The sequence below is a fragment of the Bubalus kerabau genome, chromosome 13 (genome assembly GCF_029407905.1).
Source record: "Bubalus kerabau isolate K-KA32 ecotype Philippines breed swamp buffalo chromosome 13, PCC_UOA_SB_1v2, whole genome shotgun sequence".
NCBI lineage: Eukaryota > Metazoa > Chordata > Mammalia > Artiodactyla > Bovidae > Bubalus > Bubalus kerabau.
Window position 1 is genome coordinate 54,448,094 of NC_073636.1, and position 21,589 is coordinate 54,469,682.

General features: G+C 52.4%; 1 protein-coding gene across 3 annotated transcripts in view; it reads right to left on the reverse strand.

The window, feature by feature from the left end:
- Positions 1–5,503: 5,503 nt before the first annotated feature.
- DNAJC5 (DnaJ heat shock protein family (Hsp40) member C5) overlaps positions 5,504–21,589 on the reverse strand; it is a 29,205-nt gene continuing 13,119 nt past the window's right edge. For 2 of the 3 annotated variants that reach the window (XM_055544443.1, XM_055544444.1), the window contains exons 2-5: positions 11,495–11,612; positions 10,522–10,735; positions 9,707–9,878; positions 5,504–9,303 (exon numbers count right to left, since the gene is read on the reverse strand). In XM_055544443.1, coding sequence (XP_055400418.1) covers positions 9,200–9,303; positions 9,707–9,878; positions 10,522–10,735; positions 11,495–11,601 — 597 coding nt within the window. In that variant the 5' untranslated portion in view covers positions 11,602–11,612 and the 3' untranslated portion in view covers positions 5,504–9,199. Of the gene's footprint in view, positions 9,304–9,550; positions 9,624–9,706; positions 9,879–10,521; positions 10,736–11,494; positions 11,613–21,589 lie in introns of all 3 variants that reach the window. The other variant, XR_008701588.1, reaches the window with a different exon arrangement.

Genomic DNA, 21,589 nt, shown 5'->3' on the forward strand with positions numbered 1-21,589 from the left:
AATAAAGCTTTAGGGAGAGGAAGCCGCAGCCGGTGAGCGGGGTCCAGGACTGTTGTCCCACCTGGACCTGGCTTGGGGAGCGGGCCCCAGGGCTGCCCCAGTCCTCAAGTTCTGAGGCCCCCATGCAACTGGAGGACTGAGGGAGCCTGCCCTCCACTGGGTTCTGGCCAGGGCCCTGCCTCCTCCCGCCCCCAGCCCCTGCAGGACAAGGGGTCCTGGTCTTGTACTTAACTTTCCTCATGTCCAGGCTCGGCCACATTTAGGAGAGGGCAGAGCTGGACCTGCAGCTCCTGGACCTGCTAGACAGGCCCTTGGTGGCCACCTGGCCTGGACCTAGGGCTCTGGGTCTTACAAGGTGTCAGCAGCCTCTACAACCACTACCCTTGCCACCCCCGCACCCCACATGTTTGTACCACGGCAGGGCGAGCGGGTGGGGGGAGGAGACTGGTGTGCGGGTGGCTAAAGGAAGCAGTGAGGAGTTAGTGCTGGCCACAGGGGCCCCACTTGCAGGGGAGACGCCGGTGCCTCAGCGAGCCGGCCACATTGTCAGGGCCAGAAACCACGTCCGGCCCTGCCTTCACAGTTTTTGGGCAAGGGCACCCACTAGGGTGCAGACCTGCCTGGCTCACAAACCTGAGGCAGATTCCCAGCTGCAGTAGGTGGGCTGTCAGAAGCCCCCACACAGATGTCCCCTCCACCTCACGGCCTGGTCTCACTCTTTCCTGCCCTCCTGGTCTCTCTTGGTTCCCCGCCCCCCTCACAAAGGCCATGTCATGGAAAAGCTAGTTGTGGGGCGGGGACAGGAAGTCTCTGGGTGGGGGCCAGGCGAAGGGCAGCAGATAAAGGCGGGAGTTTGGTCCAGAGGTGGTCAGGCGCAGGGCAAGAGGAGCGACACAGCCCTAAGGTCGGCAGAAGGGACCTCTCCCCCACAACCTGGTAAGTGGACAGCTCCCCGCTCCAGCGCCAAATTTATCCATTCATTCATCCTGTGCTCTAGTGCCTGGAGCCTGCAGCAGGCCTGGCCCTGCTCAAGTGCTGACAGGCAAGGAAGCAGAGATGCCCTTCTGTCCGGCCAGCTCTTCCCAGATGAGAAATGAGGCAGACAGTTGATGAGCTGGGCAGGAACTAGGTCATCCCAGGAGGGGCCCCCGAGTCCAGCTAGAGGCTAACCAGCTCCCAGAGAGGATATCAAAGCCACACCTGCTCATGCGTGTACAAAGAGCACATGGCCCCATACACACACATGTGTGATGCAGCTCAGGGCTCTCACCCTACTCAGCCACCAGCCTGTGGGTGGGACAGCTTCCTCCCACTTCTCCAGAGTCAGTGGTGGCCTAGGACCAAGCCCTACCCCCTCAAGCTGAGGGTCCCTCACCAGAGACATCTCCCGGAGACAAGGTCACAGCTTAGGGGGGTTCTTGGGCCACGTCCTGCCAGGACCCTGAGGGGTGGCAGAAGTGGTCACCTTCCAAACAGACCTGATGAATGGGTCTTTGGGGTGCCACTGGAGAAAGGGGCAATTCCTCCAGCCTCAGGGAGCCTCCCAGTCCCAGAAACAGCACCAGGGTTCAAGGTCCAGGACTGGAGCCACTGGGGACTTCCAGCATGAGGAGAAGCTGGGTGGTGCTGGTGGGGCCAGAGAAGCCCATCCCCAGGCAAACCGCTCAGGCTGTGTGCCAGCTGGGACTGATGAGTGGCCCCTTGTGTTGCTCTCTGGGCACCTGGGCTGCTGTGGCCCCAGCAGAGGCCAGGGGGTGGGGGACGAACCTGAGGAGTAGCTGAGGGTGGGCCTGCAGCCTGGAGAGACCCTCAGAGCCTGGGCCAGGACAGACCCCGAGCCCCTCCCTCACTTGTCCAGAGGCTCCTGGGACACGGGGTGAGGAACCCCAAAGAATAATGAGCCTGCGGAAGCCCCATCAGCCGCCTGGGCGGTGCCTTCAGGACTGTCCAACCTGAGAATGGTGAGCATCCAGGGACAATCTCAGGTTTGTCAGCCCGCAAGGTGCCGTCCCCTCCCCAGCAGCAGCGAGGGGCACATGGACTCCAGCAGAAGGGTGTGTACTGTCTGGGTAAGGATTCCACCCATCAGAGTGTCTCAGTTCTCCGCTGGGACACCAGGAGTCAAGAAGAAACCGCCAGATGCCAGTGTCCTGCGTTTGGCTTGATACAGCCTGAAGTGCTCCAGGGTGAGTCCCAGGAAAAGTTGTTTGTACATGTTTCAGGGCTGAGCCCCTGTACGAGGCAGCCAGAGACGCTGCACGACAGGCTGCATGGTGCTGGGAGACTTCCAGACCCTCCAAGGTCAAGCTGAGAGCTGGGGCGGGCGCAGGAAGGGAGGGGGCCGTGGATTCACATTTGAAGGAACAGGGCAGGGGGCAGCAGGTGGGTTTTAGCTGTGCTTAGAAGGGTGAGAAAAGGGCAACTAGCAACGGGGTTCGCGGGGACCCAGGTGTGTGACCCCGAGGAGGGCCCTGGTTGGGAGCCCTGGAGAGCAGAGCGAGGATACATCCGCTGGGGCGGCGGACAGGTGGGTGGGCCTAGTTCCCTGGCGAGGCCCTGGGCGCGGGAGCTCACCGGCTGTCTTCTAACTGGGGGCGGAGAACCGCCCCGGCGTCACGCGTCTGGGGGTGGGACTGGCGCTGGCTTGGACCCTCCCCAACAGCCACCACGCCCCCTAGTCCCAGCGCGAGCCGAGTATCCCGGCCCGGGCCTGCTGGGGGCCGCGCTCCCGGACGGAAAGAGAGCGGACAGGACTGGAAGGAGCCGCGGTCCAGAGCGCCGCGGGTGCTGCCTCGGGGCCCCCCGAAGTTCTGGGGAGTCTGAGAAGGGGGCCTCCCTGAGGCCGAGGAAGCCCAGTTCTCAGGACTTGGAGAGGAGGGTGACCGGTCGCGCCAGGGACAGGGGTTACCGCATAGCGATGGGATCTTCCCGCTGGGACGGGCCGCGCGGGGTCCTCGGGGCCCCGAGCCCGACCGACACCGGAGACGCTACTCCAAGAGGGCAGGTGACTGCGGGCGCATCCGGCCCCCCGCGCCCACGTGGCCCGCGCTCCCCTCCGGGCCGCGTCTTGCCAAGTTGTTGCCGGGTTTCCTTGAACCAGGAGAACTCCCGGGACCGCTGGCCCGTCGCGGGGCCTTAGTCTGCAGCTGCCGCTTGGGTTCCTGGAATAAAGCTCATCACGCGGTGACGTCGAAGGCAACGTAGGCGGGGGAGGGGGCGGGCTGCCTCAGAGCCAGCGCAGGGGAGCCCACGCGATACGGCCCCGCGCTCAACCTACTTGGACGCAGATTACCTGCGCCAGGTCTGCCGGGAGGGGGTGGGGAGACGTGAGCCGCTGTCACCAACCACATCCCCATGGCGGACCCGCCCCTCCTCGTGGCCAGGCCCCACACGCCGAACACGTGCTGGGTGGGGCTGCCTCTCGGTACTTCCCGGGGGTGTGGGAGGTAGGACAGGGAAGGGAAGCGGGAGGTGTACCTAAGACCGTACCCACACGCTGCGACCACGACTTCTGCTAAGAGCCCAGGGTCCTAAGACTGGGCAGAGAAGAACAAAGGGCACTGGGGGGACTTCATCCATGCCCGGGGCCCTCAGTCCTCCTAAACAAGGGCCAGGAGGGGCGGAGGTCCCGTTGCCCACCACTCTGCATCCCCATCATTAAACATTGGTTTCGTGTTGTCACGTCCTATTTCTGTCAGTATCTCAGGTAGAAAATACTGAAAATGAGGAAAAACGTCTGAGGATGCTCAGGCTGGCAGGGAGATAGGAAGGGGCCTTCCTCTCTGAATGTGCAGGGCATTTGGGGCCACCAATCACAGGGAGGTCTCCAGAGCCTGCCCAGTGGTAGTCCCTGGCCAGGGTAGCACAGCTCTGCTTCATCAGCCAGGAAATAAAACCACCTGTGTCCTCAAGTGACAAGACCACCAACCACTTGTGGTTGATTCATATGATATATGCAGTACAGAAATTAAAATAACCAGATGTAGCCACATGGATAAAAAAAAACAACCCTACATTGAATGAACTCTCAGTGATTTAGTGCTGTACAATTTATGTAAATCTTAGAAATCAGTGGTACATTTCAGCTGATACTGGTTGTTGTTCAGTAAGTAGCTAAGTCGTGGCTGACTCTGCAACCACATGAACTGCAACATCACTTCTCTGTCCATCACTGTCTCCCTGAGTTTGCCCAAACTCATGTCTATTGAGTCAGTGATGCCATCCAACCATCTCATCCTCTGTCACTCCCTTCTCCTCTTGCCCTCAGTTGTCCCCAGCATCAGGGTCTTTTCCAGAGTCAGTTCTTTATATCAGGTGGCCAAAGTGTTGGAACGTCAGCTACCCTGACACTGGTAGGCAGTGTTTAAAACCATAAACAGAAGTGGGCTGAAGTGCCTAGTGGCCACCTCTGATACCCGGGAGAGAGGTACAAAGGGGTCTTTATTATGTTTTCCCTTTAGTTTTTGGCTGTTCTGGATCTCCCTTGCTTTGCACAGGCTCTCTCTAGTGGTGGTGGGTGGGGGCTGCTCTTTATTGAGGTACACGGGCTTCTCATTGCAGTGGCTTCTAGTGTGGAGCACAGGCTCTAGGCACACAGGTTTCAGTACTTGCAGCACTCAGGCTCAGTAGTTTTGGTGTGCAGGTTCCAGGGTGTGCGGGCTTCAGGAGTTGTGGCACACAGGCTTAGTAGCTCCATGGCATGTGGAATCTCCCTGGGCCAGGGATTGAACCCATGTCCTCTACATTGGCAGGTGGATTCTTATCCACTGTGCCACCAAGGAAATCCTCTTTTTGGGGAAAAAAAAAAAAAAAAAAAAAATCCACTGGCCCACCAGGGAAGTCCCTGTCATATCTTTTTGTGGAAAATCTAAACTAAATTACTTCATGTTTGTTATGTCCAAATAGTGCTTCCAGGTGTTTGTTATATTATTTTTATGCTTTAATTTTTTTTCAAATCATTTCTGCCTTGCTCTTCACTAAGACCAAAGACACAGAAGGAAGATCAACACCCCCACCTAAGGAGCACAGCTAAGAGGGGCCAATCCCCCCTGCGACGTGCAAGGTGACACCTGCAGCCGAGACTGGTGCTTCTGGAGGCAGCTGCTCCCTACCGTCTTGTGGCGCCAGGGAGTCAGACCCAGGGGCCATGTGGGTTAGGGTGGCCTCTGCCACCTAATGCCAGGGTCCCCAGGGTCTGAGCCATCCTGATGTGAGAAGGCACACATGGTGGACATGAACGCCCAGACATGGACACCACGGGGCAGAGACGGAGCCTCCTGCAAGAGCCCAAGACTGGATGCTTGTCTTGGGGGTGAGGAGACAGGTACAAAGGCGGCTGCCTGTACTGTGTCCAGGGGTGCCCAATGGGGCACAGGATGTCACCTGCCCCTCTCTCCCTACCATCAACCTCAGGAGGGCCAAGGAGGTTAGCTGCCCCCAGAGTGTAAGACTCCCCCCAAAATAGGATTATGCAGGGATCATTAAATAAGACATACACCTGGTCTGCAGTGAAAACATTTATTTTTTACAAGTAATCTTTATTATAGGTCAACATTCAGACATAGAGACCATCACCATGGGAAACTTCCGTGACCCCCCAGCCTAGCCCCAGGTGTGTGCACGGGCTCAGGACAGAGGTCGGACCCCCAGCAGCAGGACAAACCAGCACATGGACGACCATGGTCCATGCACCCGCATTTAGCTTCTAACCACAACGTATACAGGTTTCAGTGTAAACTGCTTCCCCTGCCCACCCGAAACACCATCCCATTTCCAAGGAGATAAAACCGACCAGAAGTTGCTGAGCACAGGACCCACGCCCAGCCTCTTCCCTGAGGTGAGGTAGGAGAATAATGTCCAAGCTGGAGCCCATCTATCTCCTACCTCACAGGGACCCTCTGGGTGGGTCTGGGGTCAGGAGAGAGACCCCTTGGAATGCGGCTTTGTCACTGGTTGTATCTGATGCCTAGAAAATGGGTTTTAATGTTTCAAAGGAGGGAGGGGTTGAGACACTCACCTCAGGGGTCAGGTGAGTCCCCAGGGATAGGGAGGCAGTCCTGCCCCCCACCCCCAGAGGCTGACACCTGGCCTGCCACCCACACCTATCCCAGGACACAGCAGGGTCGGGGTTTCCTTCTGTGCGCAGCAGGCCAGCTTGCCCAGACCCCTGCTCCTGCCCACTGATCAAGAAACCAGAGGCAGTTTTGGAGCCAACGTTTATTGTACTGTCGCTTTGCCCTGGACGGCAGCAGTCACGCTGCTGGGTGATATATACATATACACATATGTACACACACTGCCCACACCTACAGCAGAGACGACGCCAACCGTGCTTGAAAGGACAGTAAAAATGTAGCTTTTGCCAATTCCACAGGAGGAGTCACAACCAAAAAAGCAGAACAGGAATCCTGTGTCACATGGGTTCACAGCTCAGAATACTGGGAAAGGAATGAGATCAGTCACTTTTCACACCCTCTCACCACACCCCACAAGCAAGCTGTGTCCCTGGTGGGGCATGCTGAGAGCCAGGGAAGGGCGGACAGGGCCCCCAGGCTCTGGGCACCCACTCACTCACTGGAGGTCTCACACCAGGTGCCAGGGAGGCTGCCCATCTGCCCTGGAACAGGTCCTCCGCCCCACCCGGAGCAGAAGCGCCATGTCCATGTTCCCTAATGGGTTCCTCGTGGTGCTGGCTGCTCGACTGATCAGAGAAGCAGGAAGGCTCACGCACGAGCGGTAACGTCTGAAGCAGTTTGAAAACAGAATAACACCCAAGGAAGACAAGAGACCACGTCACCAAGCAGAAACAGAAATCTACAGGCCACCAGCCTCTGACCACCCCTCAGCCACTCCCATGCCCCTGCAGCACCACAGGGCACCCCAGCACTAGCCACAGCACTTCTCCTTTCCCGCCACAGCAGGGAGAGGGTCGTCCCCTCTGAACACACGAACAGGGGATGCTGCAGACACAACACCCTGCTCACCAGGGAAACACGGGCCACATAAAACAGGGAAACACAGCCAGGGGCCTAGGTCTCCAGTCAGGGTGAGTGCCTGAAGGTTCCCAGACTTTTTCTGCTTCCAGATCAACAAAGTGGACACGCAGGACACACAGGGTCTGAGTCAGGGTCAGGTGAAGGGGCGTGGTCTAGACCCAGCAGGTGCTGGCTCCTTGGGGACCTGGGCCTCCTGCAATCATTACCATCACCAGGAGAATTGTTGTCATTGTCATCATGATTTACTAGATTTTTGCAATTCTGTGGGAGAGTGGGTTCAACAAACTTGCAGACCTGCCCCTTTTCCACGGTACCCTGGTCTCCAGGGGATCGTCACGATTCTAGCAGATGAGCAGTAAGATTCTGGAACTGAGACACACCTGGCAAGGGACTCACCCTGACATGTGGGGGGGTGGGTCTTGGAGTCTTCCACCCACAAAGCAACACACCCACCCACTGTAGAAGGGGCAGCTGCCTGCCTGCTAGAGTCCAAGCTTTGAACTTGTTTTTTGGCCATTCTGGGGAAAAACAACTCATTTCCTAAGCTATTTCCAGAAACAGGATGGTTGACTAGGGCCTGCTCTCAGGCTGAATTCTTGATGTCTGCCTGGGGCTGGCACCAAAGACCAGCCTCCTCCCTGGTCCTGGACAGGTCAAATAACCAATTCCGTGTTCTTTTAAGAAGTCTGATTTTAGCAGGTTATTTCTAATTTAATACCAGTGCATTTATCTCACCTCTCACTGAATGTCTTCATGATCATTTTCACAGGCAAAAACCCCAAATAAAACAATACCATTAAGTGCCTCTGGACCTGGTGATTGCAGAGCACAGTACAGCGCGTGAGCTGGGGCCATGGGTGGGAGGTGGGGTGGCGGACAGTGGCTCTGGGAGGGTGTCCTGGTGCGTCTGACCTCCTCACGTGCAGCCCCTGCCCACAACCTCCCCCACTGGACACTGAGGAGGAGTCCAGTGGTCACTAGGTTCATTCTGCAGAAACCAGGCAGACCTGCTTGGGCCACACAGGTCTCGAGGTGCAGGTGTGGCACAGGCCCAGCACAAGCATGTCTCCAAGTTCTCACAGTGGTGGACTACCCCAGGGCTAGACGCAGACAAGACAGACTGGCTTCCGACAGTCCACAGGTGGTGGTGCTGAGACAGAGGTGAGAAAGCTTCTGTGGTCTGGCTGCAGGTGAATGAGCCAAGGGCACTGAGGCCTCCTGGGGACTGACCCTCTCCCCAGAGTGTGCCTTTGGTCCAGCTGGTCCTTCCTCCATGAGCTCGATGTCTCTAACTTCCCAAACCATCCACAATGGCCAAAGGGAGCAGGTGGAGGAAAGTGGATTGGAGGTGGGTTGGAGGTGGGGTGGGGGCGGGAAGCAAGAGGGCTATGCAGCCCACTCGCCACCGGCAGCCTGGATTCAGCCCCTCTGACCACCACTAATTGGGCCGCTGATACCATCTGTGGTTCTTGGAGGTCCAAGAAAGGATTACAAAGAGGCCAGGTGGGCCTGAAGGAATGTGGAGGGCAGTGCAGGGAAGGGGAGCATGGAGGCCGCAGGGACGTCCCAGCAGGGGAGGGAGCACACTTGAAGCACAGGGGCCTCAGGTCAGATACGGGAATACCTGCCATGAGGTGAAGCAGATGAGGTGAGCTTGAGTACCACAGGGCAACACCCCGGGACTGGGAGCCAGGCCCAGCTCCTTCCTGTCAAGTGAGTCCAGAGGCCCTGTCTGTGGCTGCAAGGTAGGCAGACAGGGCAGGGAGCAGACCCCACAGCTTCCATCAGGCAGCACCTGCCTCAGGCCCCCATGAAAACAGGAAACAGAGTGCCTATCCCGCCTGAGCCCACCTGGCGGTGAGGGACCACAAGGGCCATCCACCCGCCACGCCAACCTGCCTGAGAGTCCTGAGGCAGCCCCACGTCCGGTGAATGCAGTCTGGCTGCAACACGCCCACAACACAGACAGACATGGACATAACCCATACATGCTATTAAAAAAGGAAACAACAGAAGATGAAGAAGACCGTAGCTAAACTGCTTTAAATACTGCATGCTACGCACTTCATGTGTTGGGGGTGGATGGGCGGGCACAGAGGCGGGTCGGCGCGGCCCTCCTGGGGCCAGGGCGGCTCCCACGCCATCTCTGTGACTACAGTTCATGATTCTAAGGTTGAGTGGCCGGGTGCTGACTGATCCTGGATTTAGTTGAACCCGTCGGTGTGGTAGCTGGGGTGGGAGTCAGCCGTGAGCTGGGTGGTCTCCGTGGCAGAGGCCGGCTGGATGACGATCGGCGTGTCTGCGGCCTCTGCAAGCAAGCGACGCACATGGAGTGAGGTCAGGCCAGTGAGCTTCACGGCCCCCGACACTGTGTGACACACTCAGCCGCCTGGTGGCTCGACTGGGGTCAGAGGTCTAGGACAAGCACTCGGAAGGGTGATGCTGCCTGGACCTCTGCCCCACACGGCCTTCCTCAGCGGCCTCGGCCCTCGGCCCTCCCCGCCTACTCGGCCGCCACAGTCTGCGGCGGGGACAGCCCTCCGAGCCTGCTTTACCTCCAGCGTCCACGTTCACACCTCAACCGTCCCGCTGCCACCACAAACACTCCCGCACAGTGTCAGTGCCCTCCTGTTTGACGAGACAGGGCGACACGTTCAGGGCCCGCTTCAGGCCCGCCCCTCGCGCACCACCCGGGCGGTGGGCGCACTCACCCCTCTCGTCGGACTGCAGCTGCGCCTCCAGGTCCTCGGGGGACACATAGAACTCGGTCTCCTCCCCCTCCGGCGCCTTGGGCTTGCACTTGCCACAGCAGCAGTTGAAGCAGCAGCAGAGGCAGCAGCAGCAGTAGCAGCAGGTGAGGAGCCCACAGAAGATGAACAGGGCCTGGGGGGAGGGGGACAGGGCTGTGTGAGGAAGCTGGGGCCTGGCCCTCACCCCCGCCCACCCCAGCTACAGAGGGGTCCTCAACCAACAGTGGATTCTTTCCCAGATCAAGAAGAATAAAGAACATTAAGACAGGAAGACAGGAAAGGGAGAAGAAAAGACCAGCTGCATAAGAAGAGTAAATTCTGAAGGGGGGCAGGGGGGAAGGGGAACTGGCAGCCGCCGGACTGGCTTCCAACAGCACAGTGCCCAGCAGTGAGCCACACGCTCAGGCCTTACATGGCATATGCTTTGGATAAAATCAGGAAATCAAGTAATGTTAACATATAAAACAATACTAACTTTTCAAGTTTCTCAAGGTAGACATTTCAAACACATCTTCTCAATCACAAAAACAAATCTCTCCACACTGTGATGACAAAAGTGTGTTTCCTGTTTCTATCAGAGTGACACATAAAAGAAAATGCTGTGGATGCCACCCCTCAGCACAGGCCCCACTCTGTGCATCCAGGTCAGTTGCAGGCAGGCCCCAGGCCAGCGAAAGCTGCTGGGACTGGACCTTTGCTGTATCCACAGGGATGAAGAGCCTGCCACATGCCCAGACCCACCCGCCAGGATGTGAGTGTGGGAGTCGCAGCCTCACCTTGGCCCACCAGCTGGAGAGCACAAAGTAGGTGTTCACGTTCTCCTCCCCGAACTGCTCGGCCACGTAGAGCCCCAGTGAGCCGTACTTGTCGTAGATGTTTCTTTTCGTGGCGTCCGTCAAGATGGCGTGGGCGTTGTTGATCTCCTTAAACTTGTCTGCAGCCTCCGGGTTATCAGGGTTCTTGTCAGGGTGGTATTTCAAGGCCAGCTTCCTGCAAACCAAAACCATCTGCTGGTCGTGCATTTTGTATTCACCCACTGGATGGAGGGCTAGCAGAGACACATTTACCCGTCACCAGCTCCCCTGCTAACTTTCCACAGAACTCAAGAACGCCAGGGTCAACAGAAATTTCTGCAATCGTCCAGAGCCATCCACAGAGGAGCAGGTGCCCTGTGAGAGCTGACCTGCAAGCAGCCTGCTCTGATCTCCCCCAGGAGCTGCCAACCCTACTGCTGCCCTCTAGTGTCCCGGACGTTCATTGAACATTTGTCGAATGGAGGCAAGGGCAGGGACTGGGCAGCAAAGGCTTTTTAAATTTGTCTGATAAGGAGATAAGGGAGACCATAAAGGACTGTGTCAGGTGGTTGCATCAATGACAGTGTCTTAGAGACACTGCATGGGGTGGGGGTGGGGCAAGCTCAGAGGGAAGGCCGCCCCAGGGTGTGGAGACTAACCCACAGTCACAGCTCAGCACACTCAGACCTGCCCCCCAGGCCTCTGCTCCAGGGCAGGGAGTTCAAATGACGCGCAAGGAGCTGTTTAGTTTAGTTTTTTAAGATTTATTTATGTAAGGACTGTGTGTTTTTTTTTTAATTTATTTATACAAGGGACTGTTTTCTGTTGCCCAGAAAACATTAAGGTAACAATCATGAGATACAATAGAACTGCTACTGTGACCCTGCAAGTAGGCCAGGGAAACAGGGAGATATAAGACAGCCATGCAGGAGCTGCTGGGGTGGAGGCTTCTTACCGGTAGGACTTCTTAATGTCATCCGAGGTTGCGTTCTTATCCAGCCCCAGTACATGGTACAGGGACTCCCCAGAGGTAGAGAGTGAGCGCTGTCTCTGGTCTGCCATGGCACGCTAGTCTACAACGAGAACACAGAGAAAATATCAGAAAGTACAGATTAAAACTCCCAGCCCAGAGCAGACAGACTTGATTCTATTTGAGGCAAAAAATTACAGCACTTTGTGGGGGTCACAACACACACAAATACAACACATTCATCTGCAGCAGAAAGGAGTGAGGAGTGGTCCCATGTTAAGATAAGGGGCAGTTTCTGAATGCTACAATATTGTCACCCTACTGCTGCTGCTAAGTCACTTCAGTCGTGTCCGACTCTGTGCGACCCCACAGACGGCAGCCCACCAGGCTCCCCCGTCCCTGGGATTCTCCAGGCAAGAACACTGGAGTGGGTTGCCATTTCCTTCTCCAATGCATGAAAGTGAAAAGTGAAAGTGAAGTCGCTCAGTTGTGTCTGACTCTTCGCGACCCCATGGACTGCAGCCTACCAGGCTCCTCCATCCATGGGATTTTCCAGGCAAGAGTACTGGAGTGGGGTGCCATTGCCTTCTCCGATTGTCACCCTAAGTAGGCTATAAAAATTTAAGTATGTTTACCACAATCCCTTGAGCAACCTCTAAGTAAAAACATAAGGGGGCCTAGCTAGAAAGCTGAAAGAAAAATGAGAAGGAAACTCTACAGATGAAAAGCTCCAGTGAAACCAAGACACTGTCAAATGGATAAAAATGCAAGAGACACACTTTAAAAACAGGGTCTCAAAGTACATAAAAAAGTTTTGACAAATAAGGGGAGAAGCAGACAATTCCACAGTCACAAAAATCTTAACACCCCTCTCTCAGAAACTGACAGAACAGAAACACACACAAAGTTAGGGAAAATGCCAACAATCTGAAGAACACTATCAACCAACATTACCCAATTACTTGTGTGACACCCACCTCCACAGAACTTACACTTTTACATGATGGGCCTTAAAACAAGCTTCCAAAAATCTAAATGGACAGAGGGCTTCCCTGGTGGCTCAGCAGTAAAGAATCTGCCTGCTCATGTAGGGGACACGGCTCAATCCCTGGTCCGGGAGGATTTCACATGCTGTGGAGCAACGAAGACCGTGCGCCACAACGGCTGAGCTGCAGCTTAGAGCTTGTGCTCTGCTACAAGAGAAGCCACTGCAATAAGCCTGTGTACCACAACCAGAGCTGCCTGTGTGCAGCGACGAGGACCCACACAGCCGAGATTAAAAAAAATTAAATGGGCTGAACTCGTATACAGTATGTCCCCAACACGAACAGATTAGAGACCCAAAAGGAAAGTATCTAGGAAAACCTCAGTGTTTACTATGAAAACAATACACTTCGAAACAGCATGCAGTTCAAAGAAGAGACATCATTTCTAAATTCATTACTAATGTAACCATCTGTGTGTGATTATAAGCTACTACTTAAAAATAAGTTGGTATATATATATATATCATAGTTGCCAAAACTCAGAAGCAACCAGGATGTCCTTCAGCAGGTGATGGATAAAAAACTGTGGTACATCCAGACAGTGGAGTGTTACTTAGCACTGACTGAAATGAACTACCAAACCATGAAAAGACACAGAGCAGCCTAAATGCATTTAACTCAGTGAAGGAAGCCGATTAGAAAGAGCTACATACACACTGCAGGATTCTACCACTCTGACACTCTGGAGAAGACAAACCTATGAAAACACTAGAAAGACCGGTGTTTGCCAGGGGCTGGGGGCAGAGAGGATGAACAGGCAGAGCACAGAGGGTTTTTACCGCAGTGAAACTATTCTGATACCACAATGCTACATACACATCATCATTACATTTGTCAGAATCAGAAGAATGTGCAACACCAAGAGTGAGCCCTGATGTAAACTGTGGACTTGAGTTAATCTGTATCAATGTTAGACCATCACTCTAAACAATGTACCACTCAATGCCAAAAAACTGGGACTGGGGGCAGAGGCAGGAAGTACAAGGCAACTCGCTGAACAGTGTACTCAATTTTTGTGTAAACCCAAAACTGCCCCAAACAGTTCTACTATCCTCAGAGACTGAAATTACAGCAAGCTATGACCACAAGGAGCACAGAAAGACAATGCAGGCTCCAGAAATCACCATCTGAGCAGGGAAGCTGTCAACAAAGCAGAGGGCATAACTGCCTGTAACGGCTAGAGGCCAGAGAACAGAGGAGGCATGATTCAAGGAGCATCGGAAGGGAACCAGCATATGCAAAGTAGAAAACGAGAAGCTCCATCTAGTGGGAATTTGAAAGGCAGAGAATACGGCCAACTGAGAAAAAAACAGTCAACCAAAAACAAAATCAGTGCTGACAGAAAACACAAGTGTGCAAACTGCAGCCCCGCCGAGCAGAGCAGCAAGGTCAAACATCCATGTCCTGGGCGCTGAGAAGTTCCCCAAACAAAACATGCTTCCAGCTCTAAGAAGAAAGGAGTTTCGTCCTAAGAGTCCATCAATGCAGGAGTTCGGGAAAAGCACAGCTTGCGTATCCTGAACAAACCAACGATCTGGACAGCATTTCAGCAAAATGAGGAAGGAAATCAAGAAACAGGAAAAGCAGAACATGTGGTAAGAAGAGTGGCGGCAACCGCTTCAGAGGAGGGTCACTTCTGATCACAACCAGGACACAAGCACGTGAACTCCCTCCAGACTGGGTTCCTCAGGGGCCAGGCTCCCCCAGGCACAACGACAACTGTCACAGGCACAGACAGAAGCACAGAGAGGTGCGGTCAGGATCCAAGCCAAACCAGAGGGCATAAAGAACGTTGCGACGCTGGTGTGTCACTGTCGAGCCTCACTGCCATCTCAGAGCTGATGGGCTCTGGAACCAGGGTAAGCCCAGTTCTAATAGCTTCCAGCTGTCGGCATGGCCAGGTCACTGCCGCACTCGGCGTTTATCTCCTCATCTGGATTAGAAACAAGGACATACCTCCTCACTACCAGGGCAGGGCCTGCAGGGAGCTCAGAACCCTCAATGATGTTAATGACAGCATACTCTCATTAAGTCTCCATTACTAAGAATTTACTCTACAGCAGAAGTAACATGACTGTGTCAAGTTTATTTACTACTTGCTAAGTAATTTTTTTGGTCCTGAGAACTGTTCTAGAAAATACAACTTTGACAAATTACTTTTTATTCTCAGCTACTCAGTTCCTATTGAATAACCCCTTTACAGCCCACCCACAGAAAAATACCAATAACTAATACTTTCGTATCTGCTCCACAGAAGTTAACTACATCATCAACTGTGTTGTTGTTCAGTCATTAAATCATGTCCAACTCTGTGACCCCATGGACTGCAGCACACCAGGCTTCCCTGTCCTTCACCATCTCCCGGAGTTTGCTAAAACTCATGTTCATTGTATTGGTGATGCCACCCGACCATCTCATCTTCAGTCACCCCGTTCTCCTCCTGCCCTTGATCTTTCCCAGCATCAGGGTCTTTTCCAATGAGTTGGCTGTTCACATCAGGTGGCCAAAGTATCGAAGCTTCAGTTTCAGCATCAGTCTTCCCAATGAATATTCAGGGTTGATTTTCTTTAGGATTGACTGGTTTGATCTCCCTGCTGTCCAAGGGACTCTCAAAAGTCTTCTTCAGCACCGCAATTGGAAAGCGTCAATTCTTCAGTGCTCAGCCTTCTTTATGGTCCAATTCTCATATCCATACATGACTACTAGAAAAACCGTAGCTTTGACTAGACGGACCTTTGCTGGCAAAGTGATGTCTTTGCTTTTGAATATGCCATCTAGGTTTGTCACGGGTTTTCTTCCAAGCAAGCATCTTTTAATTTCATGGTTGCAGTCACCATTCACGGTGATTTGGGAGCCCAAGAAAATAGAAGTCTGTCACTGTTTTCATTTTTTGCCCATTTATTTGCCATGAAGTGATGGGACCAGATGCCATGATAGTTTTTTGAGTGTTGAGTTTTAAGAGGTGCCAGCTACTTAATGTGACTGACGAGAATGCCCTGTGAAACTTTAGCATCTAAGTCAAGACTCCCCAGCACCACATGCCTGAGACCTCCATGCTCCTGCACCAAGTGGCAGAATTTCCTGGTCTACGACAAAACCACCCCAAGGAAACACAACACACAAGTGGATGAGTCAGGGTGAGCCAGTCTCTGTGGTTCACACCTGCCTCTTCACGCACAGACAGACCACTGACTAGTAAAACCTTAAAGTTAGATTTCTTAACTTCAGTGAACTGCCAGCAACTATATCCAAATTTTAAGGCCAATATTTGTTTAATAATAAATATACCTCTTGCTGCTGCTACATCTAAGTCACTTCAGTCGTGTCCGACTCTGTGCGACCCCATAGACGGCAGCCCACCAGGCTCCGCCGTCCCTGGGATTCTCCAGGCAGGAACACTGGAGTGGGTTGCCATTTCCTTCTCCAATGCATGAAAGTGAACAGTGAAAGTGAAGTCGCTCAGTCGTGTCCGACCCTCAGCGACCCCATGGACGGCAGCCTACCAGGTTCTTCCGTCCATGGGATTTTCCAGGCAAGAGTACTGGAGTGGGTTGCCATATACCTCTTGAAACCCAGCCAAATAAATAAGTAAATAAAAATATTATAAAAAAAATAAGCACATCTCTTCAAACCCAGGGATTAAAAACCAGGTTCCACGTTCTGAGTCCCTGGTACCCACAGCTGCCCCTCCCCAACCGGGAGCTGGAGCCCCTGTGACGCTCGGCACCAGAGTGTGGTGGGGCAGGACAGGACCTTCGGAGTAGACACTGGCACCACCAGGCAGGTTCTCCCCACAGAAGAGCAGGCTCATGCTCACACAGATCAAGACTGTTGGGAACCAAGAGCTTCCAAAAAAACGAGGTGGTGATAAAATCCAGCCAGTTAAGACGGGAAGCCAGGGTGACAGGTCTGCAGTCAAGTGACAAATGCACAGAAATGCAAGAACCCAACTGAGGAGCAGCAAGAGGCCTACTGTGAACCTCCTGGACCACATGGTGGGGGTGACGATACAGTGGGGCAAGCCCCATGGTTGCCCCTGGGTAAAGGTGAGGGAGCAGCAATTTCATTGGTATCACCTCCATCTCGTTTGCCAAATTCAAGGAAAACTGGAACAAACGCTTTTACTTAAAAGACAATGTGAATATCTTCAGATTGTGTCTGGTGATCTGGTTGTTTCTGAAAAGCACCAGGGAGTAGAGGTTAAATTTTTCTTCTTGGACTTTCCCGGGGCGTATAGTGTATGGGAATCCACCTGCCAATGCAGGGGACACAGGGTCAATCCCTGATTCCAGGAAGATTCCACATATTGTGGAGCAACTAAACTGGTGAGCCGCAACTACTGAGCCTTCGCCCTAGAGACCAAGAGCCACAACTACTGAAGCCTGTGTGTCTAGAGCCTGTGCTCTGATAAGAAGAGTAGCCCTTGCGCACCACAACTAGAGAAAGCCCATGCACAGCCATGAAGACCCAGCATAGCCAAAAATAAAAAGTAAATAAATAATTAAAAAAATAAAAGACTTCGTTGTCTACCACTATTCCCATACTATTGTTTTTTTTAAATCATGGTCTTCTGTAGGCTTTTCTGCACTGCATGAACTTGAGGCACCTGTCATGACTCACGTCCAGGACACACAACTTCCGCATGCCGGGCTGTTGCTTTCACTGAGCACTCAGCCTTCTTGGTCCTCAGGGCCTTCAGCCCTAGGGGTGTGGACCTGTCTCCATGTGCTAACAATAAGCAAGGCTCCAACAGTCCCTACAGTGCCCTTTCTCATTAGCGCTCAAGAGCAAGCTGTCCATCCGGGGATGTGTTTTTGGCTGTGAGCCAATCAAAGGGCCGTAAATGAAGGATCCTGACAACCAGGGTCCAGTCAACTGCAAACCCTCCTAAGAACCCAAGAACATCCTTGCATGGACTCCCCCAAGCCAATTTTGTATCATTAGAGTTGGCATCACAAACACTAAGAGTAAGGGACTAAATAACCTTGTATTTGAATAAAATCACTGACAGCACAGCAATCAGTCTGGACAGCTCAAGCCTAATTTAATTGTCTCAGCAAGCTGGGTACAGTAAAAGTCAGAACAGACTTGAACGTCAAGGCTTGCTCAGTGCTATTTGTCAAAGGATTATCATCACTCTAGAGTTGGCATGCGAGCTTTTTTGTAAAGGGCAAGACAGTAAATACTTGTCTTATGGGCCTGAAATCTACAGTCTCCACCACCACGTTGCAAGTTTCTGCCTCTGAGGCATGAAAACACCCTGTGTCTAAGAGAACGGGTACAAGTGTGCACCCAGATACCAGATCTAAGGACGGCAACCGGCATACCCTTGCCCCAGGGGTCAAATCATGGCTCTCTTGTGACTCATTTTAGGGAAGTTGGGTTTTGTGAATGGGCTTACGTTTGTGTGCTGTGAGCAAGTGTAGGCGTAGTCACTGTGACTCTTTTTTAGTCCTCAAAGTTAACTTGGCATAAATGTAAAACGAAGACGTGGGCAAGAAACATTATGAATATGCATTTCCAATCGAGACGGTAAAACTCAAAGAAATTCGTCACAACACGAAGCAATTAGGCCAGACAGCAGCAAGAGCATTGCATCCCCACCCCTACTACCACAAAAAAATTGCTGGAAAAGCTGTGGACTAGGTGACAGCATTTTTTTCAGAAACCATCCAGAGTGCTCACTGTCATCCTGTCTGCTTACTTCCAATCATGGTTTACGCACTGTCAGCTCTGGCAACTTGCCCGGAAAGCCGCCAGCCGGCAAGTGGGAAAATTCAAACCAACAAGACAAATCCAATGCCACTGTCACCGTGCAGTCCCAGGACTCCCAGGGGGCACAGCACCCCAGCTGGGACTCCCAAGCTCCAGACACCACTCGCTCAGCATGCTCAGGGCACCAGGCATTTGGACGGGCAGAGGACGAGCATGTCAAAACAACCACAGTTCAGCACCACACACCTGCCCCCAATCACCAGCTGCAGCGTCTATCAAAGGACAGGGAAGTGAGACCCCTCCTTTGCAAGCTTCTGCCCTGAGATGAAGTACAAACTGGCCCCGAGGAAGAAGTCCCTTCCATCACCTTGGTGGGTATGGACTCTGGCACAGCAACAGTGCAGCCCTATGCCCAATCAACAAAGACCAATTCCAATGCGCTCTGCTTGGGTGCCAATGACGGGGACTCTGCTCACAGGACACACATCTGTCTCAAAGGGCAAAGGGTATTTACCCTTCTTCAGGATCACAGGGTTCAAAAGTATTCACATGCACACTGGGGGCTGGGCAGGAGACTCCACCCCAAGGTCAGGGAGCGGTGGCTGAGGCAGATGAGCTCAGATGCCTTGGAGCAGTGTGAGGGGAACAGGCAACACAAGCCCACTGTAAGATCCCCTGGCTGCAGAGCACAGATGAATATGGAGAGAACAAGCCAAGACCCACCAGCCACATTGCTGAAAACCAGAGCTCAAGAGCAAACAGACATGTTACAGAGCAGTGGGCCATGATCTCAACTCTCCTCACCGAGGTCAGTGGGCCATGATCTCAACTCTCCTCACCGAGGTCACAGGAACCAGAAAGCAGTGGCACCCAAAGTGAAGGTGCAGAGATAAAACACCTGTCAGGCCAGAATTGTTTCCAGCAAAAACATCACTCAGAAACAAAGGCTGAAGTGAAAACATTTTCCAGCAGAGACTAAGAGAACCCATGACAAAACCCATAACAAAACCTAAAATACAAGACACCAGCAAGAGCTACCTGGATGGAGGGCAAACAACACCAGAGAGAAACCAGTATCTTTAGAAGGAACAAAGGCCACAGGCTTCCCATTATGGGAAGCATGTAGGTAATAGATGATTTTTTTTTCTTTTTGTTAAAAAAACACCACCACCACAGGATTGTTGGGAGCAGAATTCTAGGTCTTGGCTTGTGGGGTTTATGTGGCCCTTTGCACAGAGGAGCAGTGGGGTGGGGCGGAGCAGATGTCTTGTGTGAAGTGGACAACATCAGCTCTAAGAAAAGTAAACCATACACATGCTCATCAACAGGGGAACTGATCATTTCTGGTCTAATCTATACAGAACACTACTCATCAATAAAAAAGAAGGACATACTGACACAAGCAATAAAATCTCAAACACAATGTGTTACACAAACAAGCTAAATACAAAATGACTCCATTTATACAAAAATTAAGAACAGGAAAAACAATCTAGCACCTGCTGTAAGTAAGGTGACTCAACATAAATTAGACAGCAGCATAAAACCAAATGAAACATCAAAGTCTGCAATCTGCCAGAGCAGGTGCTTGTTTTCACAACTTTCATGGAGACACAGAAAAACATCCATGTGCCTGTCATTCCATTCTGTGGCTACTCTCAGCAGAGACTGTCACCAGAAAGCTAAAAATACTGTCTGGCCCTTTAAGAAAAAAACAGCTGCTATGAACATGATTTGAACAGATGTTTTCATGGAATAAATGCTGTCCAAGCATAAAAACTATTAAATGTAAATTTCTCACCATTTTCACACACGTTTCAAAAGTTAGCCTTCTGGTTAGTCCAAGCTCGTCAACCCCAAGTGCCAGGGTCTGGTAAGGATTCTGGAGGATACAGCCAGTCCTCCCAGGCTAGCACCAGGATGGTGTGTGAAGCATGGCTCTGCTCCTGTTACATCCCACTCAGGTCCTCCCCACCAGCTCAGTGGCTGCAGTGTCAGAGCCCAGCCCCTGGCCTATCCCACAAGGCCCTTCTGGACACAGGCCCAGCCTGACACCAGCCTCTTCCTGCCACTGCACCCACTGGGCCTTATGGCCTGACAACACGCTCTGCTAACCCTGAGCACCCGGAGTCCTCTAATGCCCTGCCCCCTCCTACATGGAGCCTCTCCTTAGATTCCCAACCCTGCAGTGACACCCAGGTCCCGGAAGCCTGTCCTGGCACCCGCACGATGTGCAGCGGAGCCCACTGAGTCCTCTGGAGCTGTCCTGGGTCTTGAGCAAATGTTTGTGTTGTTCGTTTGTTCAACAAATGTTTATGAAGCACCTGTTCTCAAACCTGGGGAGGTAGCAGTGAACAAAACAAATGAACAGACAAAAAGCCCATCCTCACAGCCACAACCAAGCTCAGGGAAGACATAAACATCTTCAAGGGAGAGGGGCGTGCACTCCTGATCCCCACGTGTGATCTCAGCAAGTGCTGACTGTTCATGAGGTGTCGTTATTGAATTCAACCTACTACTGGAGGAAAAAGCAATACTTCGAAAGAACAGATGTGAAAACATCTTCTGTTTTAGATGTTTTATGATACACAGAAAGGAAGATATGCCACATGGAAGTCATGATGCATTGTGAGGAAAAAAAAAAACAAAAAAATCACCACCATCCCACCCTTCAATTTAAAACCTAGAAAATTACCAGTAACTGTGAAACGTCCTGCATTCTTCCCATATACCTGAAGCAATGTCATTACAATCTCTTGCTTAAAGAAACTTACCTCATATAATTTCTCCCTAAAAACTATTTAGTTTTAATTCTTTGAGCTTTAAAAAATGGTCGATACAGTATATGCAGCCTTCTGTGATTTGTTTTTGTTAGATGTATTCCTAGTTGTATGTTAGATGTATGTTAGTTGTATGTTACATGTATTCCTTGTTAGATATATTCCTAGGAATTCATGCACTCCTAGTACTGAACAAATCCCATTTGGGGGCAAATCATAACTTATCAATCCATTCCTCTACTGGAGGATGCCTGGCCATTCCCAGGTCTTGCTACTACTGGATCCTCAACCTGCTGAACAATTCCTGCTGGCAGGTCTCCCTAGGGCAGCACCAGGCACAGGGTGATGCCCTGCTGGCTCAGGTCACGACAGCAAGACTCCCCAACTGTCAGAACAGCACCAGGTATCTACAGGAGGAGACACCCTCTCTATCCATTCGGGAAATGCAACTTAAAACTACAATAAGGTACCATCACACACCTATCAGGGCTTCCTAGGTGGTGTTAGCGGTAAAAAATCCACCTGTCAATGCAGGAGAC